Genomic DNA, 25939 nt, shown 5'->3' with positions numbered 1-25939 from the left:
ATGTGACAGTGTGACCCCCGCTGTGATTTAATGGAAATCTCTTGCTCGGAGCATGTTACACTCTTGAAGAAATGTGTAATATGAAATAATAATGAATATTTGATTAGCAGAATGATACAGTGTCTACCTTAAATTGATGCTCTTCAGACATAATAAGCAGAAGATTTGACTGTGATAAAGACATGGATTAGACCCTGAGGAGTTGTGGGTAAGCAATTTTTAAGGGGTCCCCTTTTTCTTGCACCCAGGATTCCAGATGAAAGATGAAGAATTTCAGCTGGACTCTGCAGAGAACAAAAACACTCTATTAACCAACATGTTCACTGGTACTGGCCTTTTCCATAAGCTTCTTATTGTCCTTCTTGTCATTGGCATATAATTCCCTTTATGAACTAGTCCACTAGAGTAGGAATAGGTGTGAACCCCTGTGGAAAACTTAGACTTCCAACTCCATAATCCATCTTTGTCCATTTTTTTTTGTGATTTCTCAACTTTGTTTTGGCATTTTTGGTGACCCCCCACATGCCCTATAAGAGATGTAATGCAACCTAGCCGTCATCCCCATCCCTATCCTATCCTTTCATTTCTTCTTTGTTTCTTTTACTCTTCCTTTTGTTGCTTGCTTTCCGAGCATCACTTCCTAGCGTGGTGTGTGGTGCGCATATGTCCTCGCACACATTGCGTGTATGTGTGAGTCTGTGATAGCCTCTCTTTCTCTTTCACATCCTCTCGTTATTCAGCTCCTTACATCTTTCCTTTCTAGGTTCGTCAGGTTCTTTTAACCTCCCAAACTCGGGGGACATGTTCATGAGCATGCAGAATCTGAATGGGGATTCTTACCAAGGGGCACAAGTCGGAGCCAATGTGCAGTCACAGGTAGGCGCTACGCACAGGAACTGGGGCTGTGAACCAGAGCAGACCTGTCAGCTAGCCTACCATCCACATTAAAAACTCAACTCCCTCCCCCTCAACATACAGACAGTGATACAGATTTGATCACCCCCTCAACAATTAGCTTCATTATAGTCATGGAAGATTAATTATGACTATAGTCTGGACATGGACGGATCCTTCACATTTCCAGTCTGGACCCCCAACTAAATTACCATATCACAGCCCATCAGAGGCCCGTCTGACTAGAGACTCATTATTTACAGCATTATGCTAGTATATTGATCCTGGAGCAGACCCCATTTTGTAGTTGATGTTGTGAATGCATTTGGCTCTGACTTGAGCTCTTGGGTTGGTATTGGTTGTATGGTACTGTTCTTTCCTCCAAACCTCTATATCCTTTTCTGTCCCCTTTTCATCATGATTATCCCAATTTTCCATTTTAACATAAGCTCATTTTATCCTCATGTTAAAAGACACCATTTGAAGGAGAGAGACGAAGAGTTAATGTGTACTGAACATTTCTCAGATCTTCTCATGCTCTGATAATGTGTTACATACCGTATTCTCCTCCAACTGTTGTCATGTGTATATTACCGTGTTTTGTAGTAAATTACACATCAAAACTATTCCATTCCTTCTTTCTGTGATTTTGTGTTTCGAGCCTGGAAATAGAGTAATCGTTGCCAGAAAGCAATAGAGAGAGGAAACACATATGCTGTCCTAAATGTTGCATTAAACCACATATGTATCCCTAACTTCATTCAGCTGCATATTCCATTACAGTATGATTAATTTAGTAAACCGCAAAGCCATCAACTTTTTTGTTTAAACTCCATTGCCTTTGTCTGTGTGTTGATGTTTGCATGTGTTTCTGTAATGCAGAATGTTGACAAGCTTGACTTCCTGTTGTGTCCTCTGCAGGTGGATACCCTGCGCCATGTTATCAGTCAGACGGCAGGATACAATGATGCGCTGGGGGTGAATCCCATGTATAGTCCACATGGCTTGAATGTAAGTACAGTCTCAGTCAGCTATGACTGAAGTGCCACCAAATTAAGCAATAATAAAGATACTACACTCATCCTAACATTAAAGAGATAATCTATAACTCAAGCCTTTTCGAATGAAAATTGTTATACATTACCATTCAAGAGAATGAGGTCCCTTTTTAATGTTTTGCAAGAAGTCTCTTATGCTCACTATGGCTGCATTTGTTTGATTAATCATGAAATATTATCACAACATAACATAACTGCTGTCTAATATGTTTTATCTCTATCTTATTTAATATGTTTTAAATGTAATGGATTCTTGTTGCGGCAAAGCTATATTTTAAGCAGCCATTACTCCATTCTTGACCTTTCAGAAATCATTCTGTTCTGATTTGATGCTCAAGGAACCATTCTTTTCTTTTCAATGTTGTTAACAATTGTTCTGATTAATAACTTTGTGGAAACCATGATTTTTAGGATTATTTGATGAATATGAAGTTCAAAAGAACAACATTATTAGAATATTTTTTGACTTTTGATCAATATAATGCATCCTTGTCGAATAAAAGTATTAATTTGTTGTTAGGAATTGCTTTATTTAACAAAATTATGTGCCATGGGCTAGGGCTGCACGAATAATCAATATTAAATTACAAAGGCGATAAATCGTGATTAGACAGAAGCAGCGATTGTCACATATGGCGTACATATGTAGTCGGAGCGCAGAACTTCTGATTTGTGCAGCATGATTGCTTGTACATTTCTTAGTAGCAAAAGTTATAGATCTTTAAAGCAATATAATGTGAGAGGAACTTGTGTTACCAGTCCCAAACGACTGAAAATAATAAACCAAAAATTAACAAAACAATGCGCTTCACTGTGTTGAGCGAGAGCGCTTCTCTCCTGTCTTCTTATGCTATCAGAAACTTCCCGTTTCCCACTTATGAAGTCATGATTACGAGCATGTTGCATTCATTTCTGTTAAAAATAAGAGTGAACAGTGGCTTGTGAATGTAGATGATTAGCCTAAATAATTTTATCGAGAGCATTCATGTGAGCACTGCTGCAGACTTAGGCCCACCCTAAAATGCTCTCATTGGTTGAAACGCATGATGACACCCATCCCAAGCCAGTACTTATCAACATCACACCCCTCCTGTGACCCATAGTTCGTCTGTACACTCTTAAAAATAAAGGTGCTTCTAAAGGTTCTCAAAGTGATATCATAGAAGAACCATGTTTTGTTCCACAAAGAACGGTTTATTCAAAGATTCTTTTATAGAACCATCTCTTTCTTACCTTTTCACAATCTGAAGAACCTTCCTACACAGTAAAGAACCTTTTGTGAAACAGAAAGGCATTCAATGGCATCGTGAAACACCTTTATTTTTAAGAGTGTTTGCGTATTGCCAGCCAGTGACCAATGGACTTTCATAATAATAAGAATAAATAAATAAAAACACTGTGTTAATGCGCGATAAAATAATTGTAGGCGTTAATTAATTAATGCGTTAATGTGGTAATAACATGTTAACTTGCCCATCCCTAGCAAATAAAAAAGTTCTTATAATATAAATCAGAAGGACCTGAGTCACAAGCAGGTCCCATCCCCAGCAAGGAATCACCATAAATCCAAACTCCACTTCAAACAGAGTGATGATTCAGAGGATGACAGGAGTATCTGTCCCATAATATGCATAAAGTGGAAAATATGACAATTTTTTAGAGTGGGAATAAATGCTTTGCTCAGTAAAAGCTCAAGCAGCTCTAGTATTTAGGAGTTGTGAGAGGAAAATGAGATTCAGAAATATGTAAAGTCAGTTTGTTTCCTGTGTAAACAGTTCCTATTACAGTAACCTATAACGTGGTAAGATGAAAAGGCTTTTACTAGCATGTCTTGCCTCTGTTTGCCTGTTTTGCAATGCTTCAAAGAATTTGCAATATCCTTATCAACATGATGAAATATGAAAGTATGATTGCCTGCAGCCGTCTGCAGGCATGAATTTTATCTTCCTTGATGAGGTTTGATATGATGTTTTTTTTTTTTTCTCAACCATACACTACGTAATATAAAACCATCTGAGTAAAGACTCATTTATTTGATGAGAAAGAGAGGGTGAGAGAAATACAGACATAAATCTTCCTCAAGCTAAACGCAGGTTTAGATGTTATATCTGTTACCTTGCTTGTCGAGGAATTGTTTATGAAAACATAAACTTAGATGTGTTAGCTTTAAACATTAATCTAAAAAAAACTGCCGAATGACAAGACTTTGGCTGGTGAGTTGATAAAATGGGAACATGTAAATTATAGTTTTTTTGACAATTGAGCATTTTCTTCATTTTCTGAATTTGTAATAGTATCAAATGAGCCAGTAAAATATGTTTTAAGCATTATTACATATTCCTGATACAAAACAGCTTATTTATCGGTCCAAATGATCGTTGTACGTTATCAAAAAAGACACATGAGCTTTGCTAAAGCAAAATAAATCACTTTCTATTGAGAAACAGATGCAATCAGATGGAGGAATAATTTGCAGTGAGGTAATTAATAGAGCAGAGCTGTCATATGTGTACTTTCTGATGACTGTTAGAGCTCCATTTGCATGAATTAACTCTAGCAAAGCACACAACGATAAATGTCATAAGTCAAAACGTATGCCCGATTTTTCACAGCAGTGGGGCCCAAACGTGGCAGTGTATCTCTGGCTAATGCGGAGACGTGTGTGTGTGTGTGTGTGTTTGGAGGCCTCTGTGGCCTGTAGCTGTGCAGATGAAGTGTCAGCCTCTCGCAGGCTCAAACGCCACACGTTCACACTCTCTCACTCTGGTCCACTGCTCAAGTCAGAACTCACTCTATCATTACAAGTGTGTGTGTGTGTGTTTGTTTGTGTGCATGTGTGTCAGACTGAATGCGAGAGATTCATGTCATCAGGGTACAGCAGACTTCCTCATAACACTCGCGTTTCAGCATCAGTCCAGACATTGTGGCTGGAGGAGACTAGCACAATCTATTTATTGACCTGTTCCAGGAACTCAAAATCAGCTAATTCCTAATTCCGCCACTAAACAGTCCCTGTACACAGACGCATGCACAGGCACAAACATCTCCCCATGATTTTTATATAGAAATACTGACAGATTGTTTTGATAACCAAACACCTCATTAGCAAATCAGCATACGGCAGCAGTTCCCAACTAGTATTGCTTCAGGATCCAGATTTCACATGAAGTGACAATTCCTTTAAATGTTCATTATACAAAAAAAGTTAAATAAAATTAAGCATAGTTATTATTAATATTATCATTGTATAATATTATTGTAATATATAATTTACCATGTTTACTATTTGTATAATTATCTGTAAAATTTTGTTATTTATGAAGCCAATGATTCACCATGTTCACCATGCTCATCATTTTTTATTTCTAATAATAGTTATTATAAATATTATTTTATGTGCTCATCATATTTATTTATTTATTTATTATATAATGTGTTTGTTTGTTGACTTTATTATTATTATTATTATTATTATTATTATTATTATTATTATTATTATTATTGTTGTTATTATTAGTATTATTATTATTAATAATAATAATAATAATATTAATAGTAATAGCATTATTATTTTATGTTAAGCAATGATTCACCATATTTATTCTAAAATAAACTATATTTTACTTATTATTAAGCCATTGATTCACCATATTTATCCTTTTTAGTTATATTAAATGTATGTCTGATATTTTCCTTTACCTAAAATAGTTTTCTTTGTGGTTTTCGAGAATGAGGGCATTTCCTCAGGTTGGCTTCTGCCTAAAATCACAAACTTCTGCTGAATAATTAAACATTTGATACTGCAGTTTTTGAATGAATTCACTGCTTTTGAGCTCAAATATTTGGAAATAGTCACCAAAAAATAATTGGGTATTTTTTTTATGTGGTCCTGTCATAACCTACTAATTGGGACCGTTGGCATCTTCTAATTTGTTGTGTTGGTATGGGGAGGGAGGGTTGACTTAGGTGGGGGATTTAACTGTTTTTGAGGGAAGAAATCCAGCTAAAGCTAGTCTCCACTGAGAGCCGTGCGATTGAGTCGGGAGCGCTCAGGCGAGCAGGGTGGAGGAAAGGCCTGCACCGTCGCTTCCACTCAGCATCCTTCCGGCTCCCCCCCCTCCCGCCCCGGCCTCCCTCCCCTTGACTGACATCAAAATATGGAGCGACAAGCTGTCGGCCCACCGCTGAAATCTGATTAGACATTGATTTCAGCAATCGTTCCCATTGGCCACAACGTTTATGTGAATTTGTTTTCTGAAAGCGAGGGAAGCAGGGACAGAGAGAGGGAGAAGCCAAAGTGGGTTTAGCGTGGCAAGATGGCCATCGGCATGTCAGACAGTAGATCAGAGGAGACAGGCTCTCTTATTAATTTCTTAATGCATTAGTATGCATATGTATGCATGCTTCACTCACATGTACACACCAGGATTAGGACACACACTTCACTGCAAGCAGACAAATAAACCCATGAATTTTTGAATACTAGGAAAGATTATCTTATGTGTTTTACATAACAAAGTGTATTAGTTTTTTTTTTTTTTTTCACTGTGAAATTAATAGAATTTTTTTTGTGCGTGTGTTTTGTTTTCAGGGTAACGGGGGATGGCATGATGCTACGACGCCATCCTCTGTGATCTCCCCTACAGAAGGCCCTGGTAGTGTGCACTCTGATACCTCGAACTGATCTCCTCATTGACATGGCCCCTTCCCAAGCTGTGGACAACAATCCCAGAATTACACAACCACAGACTGACCAATCAGAGACACAGAATAGACTCTCACTGATAATCCAGAAACATCCTCACGGATTCATCCGCGGTACTTTTCCACAGTGTTTTGGAAGCTGGACATTTCTTAGCCGTGACATCAGTCCACTGCAGTTTTTACTAACAAGCTCTCCTCCAATTATATTAAACCAGTATGTTTGGTTTCTTTTATCATTTGAAGTGTACAAGCTCAAAATGTATGTGAGTTATTAGGGTTTTTCCTCTTTTTTTTTTGAGTTTATTACCAGTCATAACCCCTTTCCATTGTTCTAACCAACTGTTGGCAAAGCTTTAGGGCAGGAATGCAACTGATACGAAAGTATATCGATACGATGCTTAGGGGACTCCATTGCTGATATTTGTTGAGTTTTTATTAATATCACACCTAACAATGACTTAAACAAGACCACCTATGGAAGGCAATCCACTCCATTTTGGGAGGTGATTTTTTGAAATACCTGGAAATTAATGTCTTTTTTTTAAAAACACAAAACTAATCGATATTTAGTCCACTGCGATTAAGCAAAGAAAGTGTAGAAGATGTGTAAAGGAAATATGGATCATCTTGTCGGCTCTTCTGGCAATTTTCAATTCAAAAACATTCTTGTATATGACATAGCTTGAGAGTATTTATACATCTCACAAATAAATACTCAGCTTTATTACCTCATTGAAATTCATAGAAAACCAATAGATTTAAAACATTTCTTTAGCTTATAGTGCTCTCACTGACTACCTCTCAAAATCACCACCACAACCATTTTTATCTTTTACTTTTTGTCATTCTTTTTTTTTCATCTCTTTTTAATTTTTTTTTTTTTTTTTTTTTTTGATTGACATTTGTTGGATTCGGTTCCATCTTGTAGAAATTAGCTCTCTATGTCTCTCTCTCTCTCTTTCTCTCTCTCTTGCTCGCTCGCTCTTTATGTAATCTAGTGTATATTTTAACCTTCTAAGAAAATAAAGTTGCTTTGTTGCAACTTAAAAAAAAAAAGAAAAAAAAAGAACCATAATATTAATAATACGAATAACACGGAGAGTATGGCGAGTACAGTGGCTGGTGGAGGGGAATTTTGTGTTGGAACAGGGAGGGGGAAATATGATCATGAAATTAACACCAAACAGTAAAACTGTTGTAAATACTGAAGAACATTTTGAATGTTGCTCATCTTGTTACTAATTCATGCAAAAAAAGGAATAAAAAAAATAATAATAAACAAAAACCCATGATTAAAAAAAAAGAAAGAAAACCTGTAATGCATAGAGGTTTCAGTGAATTGTACATTTCAAAACCCTGTGTGACAGGGTTCCAACTTTCTTTCTCTTTTTTTGTATCGTATGTGATTCTGAAACTGATAAAAAACAAAACAAAAAAAAAAGACAAAAAAAGAAGTCATACAAAATTTATTTGTGGCAGTGGTTCTAATGTATTAAAGATGTTTCGTGTTTCTTTCTAACCAGACTACACCCTGGACTGAAAAGTCTTCCTTGTGGTAGTTATGTGTAATTTCAAACATGAATAAACTGTTTTCCTTTCATGACAAACTGTTTTGATATTGCCTTCTTTGTTTTAGGTGCACTTGAGATGAATATAACACTAAGAAATGAAAAGGCATGTATTTACTTTAGTATTAGCACAAGCGTGTTGGTGATTTGAGTTGCATTGTATTATTATGTACTTCTGTTTTATGCATATACATGTGTATCCATGCACATATCAAAACCAGAGTCTTGTTCATTTGCATGAATACCTCTTCATGCCAATTTCAACAAAGTGGGAGATTTATTCTCCTCCAGCGCGCATGTATCAAATCAAGCACACACGCCGAACTAAACACAACACCCCATTCTGCTGAAGCACAAGTGCTTGTGTCACATTACTTAGACAATCATACGCCAATATCTTAAATGCATTAGTACACGTCTATGCAAGCCACACATGCGCATGACAGAGCTTCTAAGAAGAATTGACAGTCCCCTCATAGAAAGCATGGTTCCCCCCGCAGGCTTGTTCTCTGTCAAAGAGAAAGAGAGGGATTTTAGCATAGTGAGGGCTGTTGGGGCCAAATGAATTATTTGGTTTGATAGGGATCCATGGAACAGCTTGTGAGAAGCTATTCCATGTGGCATGGCGACATGTGACAAGATTGCATTAATAGTACTAATTGTTGCCTGAGCCCTTTGACAAATGCAGCTAAATTAATAGCTTTCTTTAATTGGCCTGTTTGTGAATTCGCACTCTGGCCCAAATCTGGGATTTTTTTTACACAAATAAACAGGATGTGATCTTTAGACAATGAGTCTAATGAGAGTCTGGAAGTGTAGAGAACAGATAAAGGCACGCTCTATTCAAAACGTGTGGAAAAATGCTCAAAAATGGAACATATGCAGCTCAATCGAAATGAATAAATGATAGCAACAGTTGATAGGCCTAGAGGTTGCTATGAATTATATAATTTATGCCGTCACCAAATTGTTAAATTCTGGACCAGCAGTTCATAGAAAATGTTCATGAACATCTATTCCACATTTCTATAGATGGTTAAACTGCCTAATTTTTAATGTAAGAGCAGGGATGGATTATCTTTTCCTTGACTGTGCAAGGCTTCCAGTGTCATCCACTTCTAGTTATATTAAACTGGAATTTCTTACATGTTTTAAATTTATTATTGTAATCATACTTGCACTGTTTTTCTTCTAGTTATTTACTTATAGCAGCTAATGATTTGGAAGTTGAGATGCATGAGGATACAGATTATTACTACATTTTAAGGCTGTTAGTTGATTAAAACAATGAATCATTTTCTCATGAATGGTTCATTGAACCTGCTGAAATGTTCCTATAAATGTATTTTTTATTTCCAAGTGTGCATTCTGAATAATACATATATTTCCCTACTAATTCATAGGTAAGTCTAGTGCTCATCTTCTCAAGTGTTTTTATCTGACCGATCAGATAAATTTCATATCAGCTGAGTTTTCATTTAAAATTGAACTGAACTGATAAACAGGATTTGCCTGTGTGTTGGTGTTCTGATCTAAAATAGATGAATGAATACGGTACCTGCCTTGAAGAAATGTAACAATATTAAACATATTTAATCTTAAACAGTAGCACTGATTGCCAATGAAAAAAGAAGAAGACCTGAGCCCCTTTCACACTGCACGTCGGACCCGCAATATTCCCGTAACATTGCCTGGTCGCCTTCTGTGTGAAAGCAACCACGTCCCGGAATTGATTACCGAATCGAACCCGGGTCGGGGACCTAGTAACATTGCGGTAATCGATCCGGAACGAGCGCTGTGTGCAGGAACGAAAACATATGTGCAAACTGTAGTGAAGCATAGATCAGTTAGTTCCTCACTTTCCGCGCTGACGCCGAGATCGTTTGCTTGCTTCAGTTAAAGTATAACGTGCCAAGCGTTGTCGACTCGTACATTACACGTCACGCGCTGATGTCACGTGTCGTTACGGGATCTTCAAGGGTTGTGTGTGAAAGCACGCACATATACCGGGTCATCACTGGCAGTGTGAAAGTGCCAAATCTAACGACCAGGGAACAATTACAGGAACACTTTACCCCTGTATTTGCCGGAATGGCAGTGTGAAAGGGGCTATAGAATAGTGATTAAAACATTTAAAACAAATATATATATATATATAAAACTGACACCCTATGGTGAAAAAGATTTGCAAACAAATATAGATACAAATACAGTGTGTGGTTGAAATGAATTGTGGGTGGTTAGCAAGTAAGCTAACTGCATGCTAAAGTAGCAAAAGTGTTCCCCCAGTAAATTAACTTCTGAGAGTTTAGATTGGTTTAGAAGTATAGTAAATGGTCTAAAATGGCCGTAATAATTTAATTTATAACCCTGAATCAATGATAGAATATGCACGCTGGATAACAGAGCAATTTTTCCAAAAATGCACTGCAAATACGGCCTTTCCTCAGACAAATCCAAGTATTAGCTGACAAAAGATAAAACCATTGCCAACCTCATAGCAAGGTCATGCACTGCAGATAAAGTGTCACTTTTAACCTAAAGTAGTGCTTTCTTGTACTAGAGTATATGCACCAGGAGTTTTACAGCACTTTCTGTTCTGACTAATGACCTGATTGACTTTGCAAGCAGAGAAAGAACTAATGGTTCAAAATGAAGAATGCATAAGATATCTAATGCCTGGAAGACATGCGGCTAATCATTATGCCACGAGAAGTTACACACTCTTTTTGATCATTTTACCACCTAAATTACTGTAAACTGTTTTCTGATCTACTATATAAGTGTTTCAGTATCTTGCCAAGCCATCTGCAAAATATCAGCCCGAATCATCATCATCTCTCTTTTTGTAGTCTTTCTTTTTTTTAATTTTTTTTTTTACTTGGATGGCCGAGAGAGAAGCACAGCGATAAACAGTTTGACCTTCAAATTGTGTTGCAGGTAAACCTATTTAGCATTGCCTCAGTCAACTGCTCCCGGTGGTCAGTGCCCCTAGTAATTAGAGGGGCAGCACAAATCATATACAGACCTTGAATAATGAAAGCCAATTTAAACAATTCCCCCTCTGATCCTACTAGAATGATTTAGCTGCCAATGTGAGACTTCAATAGCCTCATTTGTTGCAATGGTGTTTTTGTATATTAATGTAATGTGGGCACTGAGATGGGTTTGACTGCTAAGAGAGTGGGGGGGGGGGGGTGTCTTTTTGTGCTCATTTATGAAAGGCAACATTTTTAATACATTTATATTTTTAGAGCTGATTAGTATAGAAGTCTGTTTCTGTATCAAGAGTTAATATATATATATATATATATATATATATATATATATAGATATAGATATAGATAGATAGATAGATAGATAGATAGATAGATAGATAGATAGATAGATAGATAGATAGATAGATAGATAGATATACATTATTCAAGGTCTGTATATATATATTTCTTGTAATTGTAACTTTGTATTAAATTTTTATTACACACAATTTGTATTCATGTAAAAATTAATTATTATTTGTACACATACATTCATACCTTATGTATGTAATATCCAGTTTGTATGCTATCACAATTTTAAACTTGTTTCTCATAATTCTGAATTGAAATGTACTATTTATTAATGTTAGGTAAAAAATGTTAGCCTAAATGCACTGTAAGTCGCTTTGGATAAAAGTGTCTGCTAAATGCATAAATTTAAATTTAATTTAATTTAATAAAGTGACTCTTAAATCTCACAATGCAAGACTGTCCCACAATGTTAATGTTTATTTTTCTCAAATATGGCTTTGTATATTGTATATTTATATGTTTATTTACATTATTTTTAAGTTTCATAAGGTGACTTGTTGCTTATTTCTCTCAAATTGAGAAGTATATTCGAGTGAAACAACTTCTCAAACTAGAAAAAGAAATGTAAGGTAAGACTTAATTTGGTTCATCAGAAATTGAATAGACTGCTGTCAGTTTCTACAATGCAGAGCAAAGTGCTTAATATCCCCCTTTCTGTTCTAAATCACTGTAAACTACAGCTTCACAGTGCTCATTGCTTTCATTAAATGTTTACTATGTATAAATGCCAAGGTTTCATAAAATAAACACACAGCAACAAAATATCTGTAATAAATGTAAAATATATATATATATATATATATATACAGCCCCTCGCGGATGACTGCTGTGCACAAACAAATCCACCGGTGAGTGGAGCAGGTGTCGCTCATTTCCAAATCACTCCACCGACCTTTCTCCGTTCCCACGGCTCTCGGCCCCGCCCCACTCGTCATACTGTTTTATTACTGAAGTTTTAATCGTGGAAACATCACAGTAGCACTTGTACTGGATAATGTTCAACTTTCGCAATTTTGAGAAAGTGCTGAAAGTTGTCATGTCTGAAATATGCTGTCAAAAAAGTTCAGATGCTATTTAAAAGACTGCCAGGTCAAAAACACTAGTATTTGTCTCCACACAGGTTCAGCGCTCTGCTAAAATAAAACAAGATTCCCACTTTATAACAACTATTGAGACTTCATTGTGCAAGAAACCCGAGTTGTCATTATCCTCGGTCAGAGCATCACTCTTCCTAACCGTCTTCCGTCTCTCCTCCCCTCCAAACACTCGGCTGCAAAGGTGAAGACTTAATTGAACCTGGTTAGGAGGTGACTGCAGAAGCCGGCCACACTCACAGCAATTAACTGAAATGTCAGGCGCTTCTAATTCGAGTTATTCTGTCTGTCTGTGGTGGAAAGGGCTTCCTCCATGGGTCATTGGCTACCAATTTAAAATGGAAATTGACATCCATTTATTCCCATTTTCACTGCAGACTCCTCCAAAATGAACCGTGCCTTTTAACCCAAGCGAGGAGAGGGAAAAGTAGCTTGCAAGAGGCTTTTTTATTTATTTAATTTTGTGCTACTCCGAATAATGGATAATGCAGCAGTAATACAGCAAACAAAAACAGTCGGAAGAACATCATCATTCTCTGGCCTTCCAGAAATGTGTTTAAATCAGCAGATTCAACCGAAGGACCTTTAATGTAGGCCAAGTTACATTTGTTAAAGACGATGTCTATTAGGATTGTCTCTAAGGTTCATTAAAGGCAACATTTCCCCCTGTAAAATTTAGCCCGAAAAGCATGCATCATTAAATATGGAAATCCTGAATTTTATTAGCAATCTGCTAGATCTGAGCTGATGCCAATTAAATTAAAAGAAGATATCATTTATTAAGCCAGAGTTCATATTCTGTTAAATATGAAATGTAATTTTCTGCTCGTATTGATTAATTGCTGCTGGTGCATTGTTCAAAGACCCATGTAACATTTCAGCGAAAGGACATTGTTTATTCATTAAAATTTGAAACCATCCTTTTTGCTTGATGCTCCTCAGCTAGAAATGAAATGGCTGTGATTTAAAACTATAAATGAATAACTACATCTGAAAGTGTAAAAAGAAAATGCAAACCTCCTATTTTTCATTAGAGGGCCTTAATATTTCTTTCACTCCACTGATGCTAATTTTTCTTATCTTCGTCTCTCTTTTACACAAACCCACACATATTTAATCAGTCAGGTTTTATTTTTTTTAATGGGCAGCCCTCTGATGTTATCATCTACAAAAGAACATATAAATTCATATATTAAATAACACAGAAATCAAACACTGCTATTGACCAATCAGCATCAAACATCTGTTACTGATCATTGTAATTGATTACTCTGCCTTTGTCTCAGGTCAAAGTGTTTATTTTTGTATCTCGCTGTTTAGCTGAGTCTCGACAGATCGAGTGTCGATTCTGGTCTTGAACGGCTTTATTGACAAGAGCAATATCGCATGCAGGTCACCAGCCAGACGTCCCACTTGCCCACATGTATGTATTCCACACACAATTTTCCACAACCTACCGGGCAGACTGAAGAAGAGGACGGGGAGGGCGAACAGAGTGGAGATGTGTTGATTGGTACTTGTTAAAGTATGATGTATGGCCCTCTCGGAGAGTACAGCTATCTGGAAGTCATTACAGTGGTCTCTCTTATTCTCCAGCCAAAGTGAACTCTACATTTTAAAGGAGAATGTCCAGCCCTTTAATATCTGAATATAAATGGAGTGGTTATTTTAGAATGAGTGTGTGATTTATTACTGATACTTTGTCAAATTAAGTATACTTTGGGGTTGGGAGTTCGACGGAGCTCTGAAGTTTGCCGCTGTGGTTCAATTCACATTTTTGTCACTCTTGTAGGATGTCACTGTTTGATTAATTTGATGGAGGACATCCGGGCCGGTGGATTAGAAGGATGGGTTATGATCTCCAAGTTTCTGTCATGGTGGATTGTCTAATATAATCATATTTGGATGGAGTTTGGCTACAGACACATGTTGTTCCAACTGGTCCCTCTTCAAATAAATAACTAAATAATGGATTGAAAATCATCCCGTTCTATATGCAAGTATGATTATGTGATGAACGACATTAGAACTTGTAAAATGACTTAAAGCTGCAATCTGTAACTTTTTTTTTTTTTAATGATCAGAAATTAATTTCTGAGCAAGTAACCAGCCAGTGTTCAAAATTATTACATTACCTTAGCCCAATTCACTATGGTAAGCTTATAATAATGTTTTTTTTAGTTTGAGTGGTACGTGTAAGAATTTGTGGGAAAATTGAGCATTCCGCTGCATCATTATTTTGAGTCTGTAAACATCAGTGGGATTACACAAGTTTTGTTTTTTAAAGAGAACCAGTTCTAAGAAAGAATAATTCGCTTTTCGGATTAAAAGCATTTCTTTATATGAAATTCGAATGGTAAGACAATTAGGCATTAGATTGTAGAGGAATTGAAATCTACATTGAACGCTAATACACACTACATACACATACACAGTCACGCAATGTTGATGATGTTAACATTAACAATTTGAGAACAAAGTATAACAACAATGATAATTTGCACGGTTTTGGTGTGATAACCGATCATTAGATTTAATCACCATTGGTAGCGCGATTTATTGTAAAGCTTTTTCCTCAGTTGGTCAGAACAAAAGTGACTTGTTTTTTATTTTTCTGGCATTCACAGCTTAAAAACTGCAAGACAAATAGTTTTGAAACACTTGCTAATGCCCATACAATTAACACAAAGTTCTCTTTTGAGAATCCAATTAAAACTTTTGAGCTCTGAAACCATCACGTTTTGTTTTCTTCACGCTTGTGTAAATAGCTGGACTAATTATCACATGCCACAGTCCCCCCTTCTCTAAATGCAACATTTTCAACAAAATCCTTCAACAACAATCCATTCAGTATCTCTCACCTTCAACCTTGAGCTATATTACATGCTATAAGGCTGCAGACAGCATCTTAGGGAGGAGAGCTAGCGCGTACCGTTCATGGGGACTTGACTCGTGAGTTTTGGGCAATGGCAGAGCTGTGAAGACTGGTGACAGTAGACAGGTGTTCTTTTTGCCTCTCAACACAGGGTTGTCAGACAGCATAGCAAAGCCTTTGTGCTCTTAAAGTGTAGTGACATCACAGACACATCACTGAATCTGACTTTTTCCCCTTTCTATCTCAATCTTGCCCTATATTTGCACCTAGGAATAGTTGACCCAAAAATGAAAATCCTGTTATTATTTACTCAACCTCATGTCATTCCCGAATTTGTATGCTTTTATTTTTGTATATAATGCACACAAAATGAAAAAAATTAAAGTTGAAATTATATTTAATTACATTTACAAACATAATTACTTGGTAACACTTTAGAATACGGTTCCATGAGTAACGCAATATTAGCGCTCTAGTAACTACTATTATTTAACAAGAAACTCTAATTCATGGATTAGTGAGTAATAGTGCTTAGTCGAATGTAATAATAAGTAACTACTATTTTTTCATACCTCCCCGAGAACTACTAAGAACTACTGTATACAGGTTCATAATTAATATGAATAATGCATAATTCATAATTAATTCTAAAGTGAAGGTCATAGTAACCCACTGGTAATGACTCAAGCATTACCAATTCCCTCAAAAAGAATTACGAATTATTTGGATCAGTATTCAAAAGTTAATAACATGATAATTATCTAATAATGAGTGAAATCATTGTAAGCTTTTGAGGATTTTGTAAAGTATTTGATAGTTATTATTCATGTGTTACTCCATCCTTCTAGAGGAATTAAAACATACTGTTTTGGTGTTCCACAACAAACTATATTTACAAACGAATCTATCTTTCAGTTTCATCCCTTTCTTTCCTAAATAAGGACCCTGGCATTAAAGTACCAGGAGTGTTTGCAAGGGCTATAGTCTGTTTCTCACAATTTGGCCCGTTTTCATATTTTGTAATAAAGAGATTTTGGTGGTTGGATTTGTAGATTTGCTTTCCGAATTCCCCTCGAGCTTCATCTATATTTAATATTGTGTGTTTCGCCTGGAATTAACAGCTGTGATTTGTTTTTGCCATCTGTAAGCGATTACTTGGACTTTATTTGGCTTTGTAACAATGGCGTGTTTTCGTCTTTGCATCTCTCTCGACAGGCGAAGCAGATCTCTGACAGGTGCTGAGGCTTTTGCTCAGGAGACTTGGAGAGTTGAGTTACTACTGCATTATTCAACTGAGCTTGGATAAACAAACAGCGCTCCTCCGCCAAACAATGCGCTCTAACAAGGCAACACTGTGTAGTACAGGCCCCTGTGCTAGATACTGTGCTCACAATTTTCATTTTCAAAATAGAACTACTTACATCTCCTCCCTTCTCTGTGGATATTACTGAATGTCCTCCTCCTCCTACAGCCTGGTTCCTCTTTCTTTGGTCACACTGCACCCAATTCGAGTATGTGTTTATTTTTAATCCAATCTTGACATTTTGCAAGTGATTTAATCCAAACTGTTTGTTAAGACTGTGTTGTCAATATCTGGTTTATCTACATCGGTTGTCATAATGACTTAAGCTCAGCATGGTACCAAAGAATGGGAAATTTGCAATCTGCTCATTTACATCATGAACAGAAAGCTCACAAGGTGCATGAGAAGCATTACTGTGCTTGCATCTTTAAAGACCTAGTTTCAATCTTATTTTTCAATGTGTTAATCAGCTATTTACAGTTAAATATCTATGGATGAAGTATATGTTAAAACTATTTGAGCTTCAAGCCTATATATTTATAATTACAATTGTACATCCCTTAGGAAAATCAACCATAGAATGGTTACTATAGATAAACTATGGTAATGACAAACTAACCATGCCTTTGCTACACTAATCATAGCTTTACCATGGTGTTTGGTTATACAATGGTAATTCATGCGCCAAAAAACATAGACTTACTACACTTTCACTATAATAAAGCTATGGTTCATTTTCATAAGGGATTTAAGCAATATGCTAACCAGTTTGTATTCTTGTGTACCATAATGGACTGTTTTTGTTTGCTAAAATACTGGAAGAGGCTGACATAGAAATCTCACACATGCGAGTTAAAAGCTGCGCCCGGTTTCACTCGATCATATTTCTTATTAAAAGAGGTATGTTTGTTCCCATCAGTCGCTGCACAAGTTAAGGTTGCATATGATGACGAAAGCATGTTAGTGTTAGAACACATAAAGATTGCATTGCAGTGACTGCAGTAAAAAAAAAAAAAATGTTTGTATGGAAGTCTATGAGAACACTAGGGCCGATTTTCACACTGAAATCAGACTGATTTTAGGGCAGTACTCCTCAGAACATGATAATGATTGGACTACAGGTATACATATATCCAAAGGCAGAACAAACAGTCTAGAACCGTGACAGCAGTGGTTGAATGTCATAGCAAAAAAAAAAAAAAAAAAAAAAAAAAATTCCCTCCCTTTTTTGGATATTGAAGCATTCTAACTTACTATGTTAAACTCAATATACAAAATAATGTCTTTGAAAATGACCCCTATAATGACAAAAAACTTTTGTGTGTGAATGGCCCCATACTTTTACATATGTCTATTTCATTTTTGAAGCTACTGTGTGAACAGGACAGTTTGAGAGTCAAACCTCTTGTATGGATGTTTAGTCTCTCTCTTTTTATCTTTCTTCTCTCTTGCATTCCTCCACATAGTCACCAGGAAGTGATTTCCCCTCCTTCTAGTATCATCACAGTGATACTTGTCCTCTTCGGCTGCTCATTTGTTCACTCTCTCTCCTTCTTCTGTGACCTTTTCTTTTTCCTCTTCCTTCATTCCGCTTTTCTCCTTCTACCTGACTTCCTCGTTTACAGAGCGCTGGTCTAGTTTTCACCATAATAACTTAACACTTCAGAACGCATTAGTCTGTGTCCCCACAACAAGGCAGCATGACCTCCGAAGTCAAAGAGCACACTCTTCCGTTTGCCTGTAGTAGCTATTTATCAAGACAGCCCAGGGCTTGCTATGATTCAGCCCAGAATAAATCCGGATGAGAGCCTGCAACGGTGACCTGTAGCTGCAGTTCCTCTGCAAATGTCACACGAGCCTGCTGACATGTAAACCACAAAGCTGAGCATTAAGGTGGATTGTGCTCTAGTTTGTGTTTTTTTTTTTTTTGATAGTTTTGACTTCTGAATATATAAACAAAACAAGGAACAAAATGATTGTCTTTAAAAGCCATGTTAGGCACTTTCTACGAATACATATTTTTATTTTAACTTTTGTAAAACTGTGTAACCCATGGAATGGCTTCATTTGAACACTTTCTCTATAACAGGAAGGAAAATCATTATTAAAACAAATGTTGCACATTTTTATTAATACTGTGGTGTAAATTCATCAAGTTGAATTTAATGCCATTCAATCATGTAACTTAATTTATTGTAAGAAAAAAAGTGTCCAACAGATATTTAAATTCAAGATATGTTCAGATGCTGTTCTTTTAAATAAAAAAATAAATAAAAATACGTATCATGGTTTCAAAAAATAAATTGATAAATTAATAAAGCAGCACAACTCATTTCAATATTGATAATAAGAAGAACTGTTTCTTCTGAAAGGTCATGTGACATTGAAGGCTGGAGTACCGGCTGCTGAAAATTCAGCTTTGCTATAACGTAAATAAATTACATTTTAAAATAAAATAAAATAAATAGAGAATTGTTATTTAAATTGTAAAAATATATATAGCAATCTAATGTTTTTATTCTATTTTTGATCAAATAAATGCAGCCTTGGTGAGCATAAGAGACTTCTTTTAAAACATTATAAAATCTTTCGAACCCCAAACTTTTAAACGGTAATTTGTTTCATAATTGCATTAATGACATAAATAATTTAAAACCAAATACAATAAATATTCTCTGAAGCACCTTCTTTCATGGCATTTGATATTTTTTTTCAAAGGCATATGCAGTATTGGCAAGGTGTACCAATGAGGAGAGTCAGAGCTGGATAATTATTTCGTAAGCCTGAATGAGAGTGAATAAAAAAATAAGCCCAACATCTACAAGCAACAGAGCGACTGAAACACAGAGAAGCATCCAAGACTCAGCTCTTTCTACTGCAGCTGCTGCCGAACCCTGAGGAAGTCATTACAGGACCTGTGACCTCACTGGTGCAGCCCCTCCGACAGGCCACCCACTGGCATGATGTCATACTTCACATGTCAGGCCTCATCAGCGCACTGCTGGCCATTGGAGACCATCGAGCAGCGCGGCACTAACCAGGAGGACGCCATTATGACAAAGACAATGTGTTAATATCAAACACGCTGCAACTGACAACAGCAGCTTTACACTGGCCCCCGAGACACAATGTGTCAGAGTCTAAACACAGTGTGAGACAAAGTGCTGGGATTTTACCAAGTCATTTTCTGATAGCTAGCACATGCATTGTGGGTAAAGGTGTATGACATTCAAGGTGAAATTGATAAAAATAAGACGTCCATTCCAGTATGAGAATATCAAAATCTTAACCATGCTGTGAAACATACAGGAACAGTTTATGCAAAAATGAAAATGTTATGAAACTTTATTTACTCTCAGGCCATTTAAGTCATAGATGAGTCTGTTTCTTCATTTGAACAGATTACGAGAAATGTAGCTTTACATTATCGGCTCACCAATGGATCTTCTGCAGTGAATAGGTGCCGTCAGGATGAAAGTTCAAATTAAAACCTATCTATCTATCTATCTATCTATCTATCTATCTATCTATCTGTCTGTCTGTCTGTCTGTCTGTCTGTCTGTCTGTCTGTCTGTCTGTCTGTCTGTCTGTCTGTCTATCTATCTATCTATCTATCTGTCTGTCTGTCTGTCTGTCTGTCTGTCTGTCTGTCTGTCTGTCTGTCTGTCTGTCTATCTATCTATCTATCTATCTATCTATCTATCTATCTATCTATCTATCTATCTGTCTATCTGTCTGTCTGTCTGTCTGTCTGTCTGTCTGTCTGCCTGTCTGTCCACCATCCATCCATCCATCCATCCTTATTGAGCTTTAGACATTAATTGATGAACTGGATTTGTGTTGATTATTGTGATGTTTTTATCAGCTGTTTAGACTCTTATTCTGACGGCACCCATTCACTGCAGAAGATGTAATACTACATTTCTCCAAATCTGTTCTGATAAAGAAACAAACTCGTCTACATTAAGGATGGTCTTAGGATGAGTAAATTTTCAGCAAATCTTTATTTTTGTGAGAACTATTCCTTTATAGGCATGTAAAAAAAAAAAAAAAAAAAAAATACAGTGATATTATTTTTGCAGCTATCATTTCACAGTTCCCATGAAAGGTCATATTGTTCAGTACTTGTGGGAGCAGTCACAACTCCTACAAAATATTCACTGACTCACTTCACTGCCCACCTCTCTCTTTTTTTACACTCCATCTTGCTTTCTCCCTCCAAATCCTCTCCTATGTGATCTGATACACATGTCTACATGTGACTGCCAGGCTCCCAAGGGTAATGGAGTGGGGTCCAGGGTCTGCCAGCCCTGAATCCAATATTTAAACTCATTTGTAGTCAATGTCACCACCCCTACATGTGCAGCAGTGCAGAGCAGCAGGAAAAGCCCAGAACCAGTGCTACTTACTTCAGCTTTAGTTTAGAGGAACATAGACACACACACACAGTATGGCACACAATGCATGCTAAAATGGAAAACTGAATTTATACTTCGGGTTAAACGTGTCTTAGCTTATTTTTGATAGTTAACTTGATAGCAGGCTACAAATGCGGTAAATATTTTAGACTAGATTTATATATATATATATATATATATATATATATATATATATATATATATATATATATATATATATATATATATATAATTTTAGCTGTATTTGTACATTTGTATATGAATCTGATAACACGGAATGCCTTTATCCCTGCTTTGTTAAAACTTCTCTGATCTGCTTAAATCCATGATCCTGTGTTTGTGTATTGCAGATGTGCATATTGTGTGTGTGTCTGCTTGTGTAAATACGTGTGTGTGTGTGTGATTCCTGGGTCTCAGGAGGGCTGCTTTGCTCTCCATCTGCTTCCTGGTGGTGTCTGGGACTTCAGGTTGTAGCGGCTCCAGGATCAGGTTCCCTCTGTAGCCATTGTCACTTGCATGGATTTGGCTAATTCATCTTGCTAATGGCAGGCGGCTAACTCGAGCTCTATTAAAGTTTTTTACCATTTCCCCCCCTCATACCACTGTTCAAAAAAGCCTGTTCCCTCATGTTCCATAACTGATTTGATGCATTGAGCACTGTTTATCCTAAAAAAAAAAAAATAATAATAATAAAAAAAATACTTTTTAAGCAATATTAGCAGTAATTTTTAACTGTCATTGAAAGCTGTTTATGTGTATAACCTCCAATATTGCTCGAATCGTACTTAAGAGGATTTTTTGCTAGACACTTTTACATGAAATGATAAAGATGAATAATTCATGAATTACAGCTTTGGCAGGATGTTAGCTAGATTTTGACTTGCAGAGAGTTACAAATAGTCTTAAAAGTCTTATCAGAAGTCTTAAAGTTAAGGCAGAAGAACACCATTTGCTACATTTCAGAACAAACTTTCTCATGAGATTATCTATTAATATTTTGGCTGCTGAAGCTTTCCTGTGTGGATAAATAGAATATGTAAAATAGCATTTAAAACATTTTCAGTAGAAATAAATAAAACAGTAGCTGTACTTGAATTAAACACACAAAAATATATATATAAAAAGCTGCTAAATCCTCAGCTTTTAAGTTGTGCTGCCTGGAGACTTTATTTGAAATAGTACATATATATATACAAGAAAGAGATGAAAAAGATGAGCAAGTTATGTCAAGCTTCATTTCTCAGAATCTTTTCTGATGAAGAAAGAAACCCATCTACATCTTAGATGGCCAGAAGGTGAGTAAATGTTTTAATTTTGGAAGTCCAACCTCTTAGCAGTAAAATTCACTTTTGTTTGTACTGTACGTTTAGCAAAATAAAGCCAGAAATGTAGTCTATAAGTGAGTTTAACAGTTAAATGCTCCAGATTTAAGCTTGTGGGTACTTTTTTCTATTCCCAGAGGAGAACCTCACCGAGTGACCTCTTACTTGAGTCCATGACTGCGGAAGGTCGTCGCCGCACAAATGAAGAACATGAGAAGTGGACCGGGGTCTAATCAAGTCCTCTGGCTGCACTCGCTGGGAGCAATTAAGCCTCCTCTGCTGCTCCGATTCCACCTAAGTAACCAGATATGCTCCATCGACATTATGAATCAAAAGGGTTTTATGAGATGGATAAAAGAGCCAGTCTCTGCCCTATAGACCTTTTAAAGTCTTTCTATCACACATGCTTTGTCTAAAATGAGGGTTTGAGAGTGATTTGGCAGGGTGGATGATCATTGACCGAGCTGGAAAAAAGCTTGAATGAGAATGATACTTTGTAATCATGACACAAGTATATGGTATGGCAATGATGCTATAGGGAATGACAGGACTGTGCAGATAAAATCTGAAAGGGATTGCGGAGATTGACTGGTACCGCTTGCACAGACTCTGTTTCTCTCAGTCTCAGGTTCACCACAGAAATTCATTACTATCATGGAGCGTCTGACACAAATGAAGTCCTGGCACTTGCAGCATACCTTCTCAAACCACAATACTTTATCATCAGCCATCTTAGATTTGTTTCTCTGTCAGGGAGCCGGAGTGGAGAGGAGAAAAGAGGGGTCAGCTTCACCTTTTGTTATCATGCGAGAGGGTGACTTCTCAAAACGATGACGTGCATGCATGCATAAAGAAAGATACGAGTGTTTTCTGTTGTTGTTTTATAGTAAACAAACTTAAAATAAGAAATGTAAGATTTTTTTTAAGATAATTTCAATAAATAATAAAACCTGCCTTTATTTTTACGTTACACAGAGATTTCAGTCTTTTTAGAAGCAGCAGAAATGCCATTTAACAATTGATTGTATATATTAAACATCAATACAAAACTAACAAAACATGTGATAATATAATTTTAGTTACTTTTATATATAGATAAAATACTGAATTAAAACAACAACAACAAAAAAACAAAAACACATTTTCTATACTTTTTTTTCAATACTGATTAACTATAAATAACCACCTCATTAGGATTATTTGTTAGGGATTCGGCTTATATGACTCATTTATTCAGTTGCGATGAACTGGTTGCGCAGAATGTTTTGATTTACTACCAGGAACAACTCGTAAGTCTCATTTGTTGTGTTATGGTCGCGCTGACCATTTTGTGCGACAGATTTGGAAAATTTGCGATGCCAATAAAGGATCAGTTAATGCAGAAACTATTTATGAATTTAAAATATCACACTAGCATACAGCACTACTATTAATATTTCTGATATGTCTTTATATGGCAGAGTAAGGGTATATACTTTTACAAATTCATCCTCTTTTATACTATCCGTATGCAAGAGTGTGTTATCGGAAGTAAACATTATTAAGTTTTGGTATTGTTTTAATTTGTTCTCACTTTCAGGATTGTGTACTGTAAACATACAGATTTAGAAAATGATTTTTTGCATTGCAGTCACTCAGCTAAAATCTACAGGTGTTGAAAATGTCAAGTCAAGTCAAGTCACCTTTATTTATATGGCGCTTTAAACAAAATACATTGCATCAAAGCAACTGAACAACATTCATTAGGAAAACAGTGTGTCAATAATGCAAAATGATAGTTAAAGGCAGTTCATCATTGACTTCAGTGATTAAAGTCAGTTTAAATAGTGTTTGTGCAAGTCAACGATATCGCTGTAGATGAAGTGACCCCAACTAAGCAAGCCAGAGGCGACAGTGGCAAGGAACCGAAACTCCATCGGTGACAGAATGGAGAAAAAAAAAACCTTGGGAAAAACCAGGCTCAGTTGGGGGGCCAGGTCTCCTCTGACCAGACGAAACCAGTAGTTCAATACCAGGCTGCAGCAAAGTCAGATTGTGCAGAAGAATCTGAGACATCTGAGATAAGGTTTTTACAGGGGATCTGTATCTGGGGCTCTAGTTGTCCTGGTCTCCGCTGTCTTTCAGGGCAGTAGAGGTCCTTTCTAGGTGCTGATCCACCATCTGGTCTGGATACGTACTGGATCCGGGTGACTGCAGTGACCTCTGATCTGGATACAGACTGGATCTGGTGGCTACGGTGACCTCGGGATAAGAGAGAAACAGACTAATATTAGCATAGATGCCATTCTTCTAATGATGTAGCAAGTACATAGGGTGTTATGTGAAGTGTTCCCGGTTCCGGTTTACCTAATTAATGCAGCCTAAAAATCCTTTAACGGATTTGGATATTAAAAGCATATTAGTATATTATGTGTAAGCCAGGTTAAAGAGATGGGTCTTTAATCTAGATTTAAACTGCAAGAGTGTGTCTGAGCCGTCATTGTCAGAAATAAGATCAGATCTCCATACACAACGCATCTGATTTCCCCTCACGAAGATGCTCTACATGTATCTTTAAATGCATCTGCTATTCAAATAAGAACGTTCCTGTACTGCGTGTGGTCCTGTAACAGACACCAAAGGACAAATCAGGGACATCCATCATGAAAGGCGAAATTAGATATAGAGGAAAATCTACATTCACGACGCAGCAGCATGATGAATTCCCAAATAAACATGACACAATTAATCCTCAATCAACAGAACATTAATGCACTAGTCAATTACTAATCAAAGTCCACATGTGTAGAAAGTATCTTCATTCATTCCAGCACAGGTAGGAGCTCCTTTCCTCTCCCTCTCTCACAGACGTGCTCGCACATCCCATCCCCCTCTTCAGTGGAGCGACAGATCACCTCAGAGTGCTGGACTGAGGAGAGGAGAAATATGAACGACACAGTGGGTCATACTAGCAGCCCCTCATTAAGGATAGAAGGCTACGGCTGCAGGAGGTTAATGGCATCATGTCCCCAGGCTGACTGAGAGAGAGAGAGAATAAGAGAGGGAGAGTGAACGCTTTTACCTGGATCCACATTACCCAGTGTGAATACTTCAAATAGGTGCACAGGAGTCATTTAATCTAATATATATTGTTCAAATCTTAAACATAAGATGCCACTGGAACATTAAGGAACATTGGTGAGTTTAGTGGGTCACATATTCTTGAGACGTAAAAGTGTATGCATTTTCTGTTGAATTAATCAATATTAGAATTAAATGAATACACTGCGACTACACAACAGTTTAAAACTAATTTTAAGCTCCATCAGATACATTGTAACCACAGTCAGACAATATGATTTTAAACAACCTTA

The 25939-nt window shown here is 36.6% G+C and overlaps 1 protein-coding gene across 9 annotated transcripts in view; it reads left to right on the top strand.

The window, feature by feature from the left end:
• The window catches only part of LOC113107279 (pre-B-cell leukemia transcription factor 3), an 84251-nt gene extending 75988 nt beyond the window's left edge, over positions 1-8263 (top strand). For 4 of the 9 annotated variants that reach the window (XM_026269665.1, XM_026269663.1, XM_026269666.1 and 1 more), the window contains 4 exons: positions 249-326; positions 764-876; positions 1816-1905; positions 6544-8263. In XM_026269665.1, coding sequence (XP_026125450.1) covers positions 249-326; positions 764-876; positions 1816-1905; positions 6544-6636 — 374 coding nt within the window. In that variant the 3' untranslated portion in view covers positions 6637-8263. The remainder of the gene's footprint in view (positions 1-248; positions 327-763; positions 877-1815; positions 1906-6543) is intronic. The other 5 variants (XM_026269668.1, XM_026269669.1, XM_026269670.1 and 2 more) reach the window with 2 other exon arrangements.
• The last annotated feature ends 17676 nt before the right edge of the window (positions 8264-25939 follow it).

Source organism: Carassius auratus, chromosome 8, assembly GCF_003368295.1.
Source record: "Carassius auratus strain Wakin chromosome 8, ASM336829v1, whole genome shotgun sequence".
Lineage (NCBI taxonomy): Eukaryota > Metazoa > Chordata > Actinopteri > Cypriniformes > Cyprinidae > Carassius > Carassius auratus.
The sequence above is the reverse complement of the archived record's forward strand: the minus strand, read 5'-3'. Positions and strand labels throughout refer to the sequence as shown.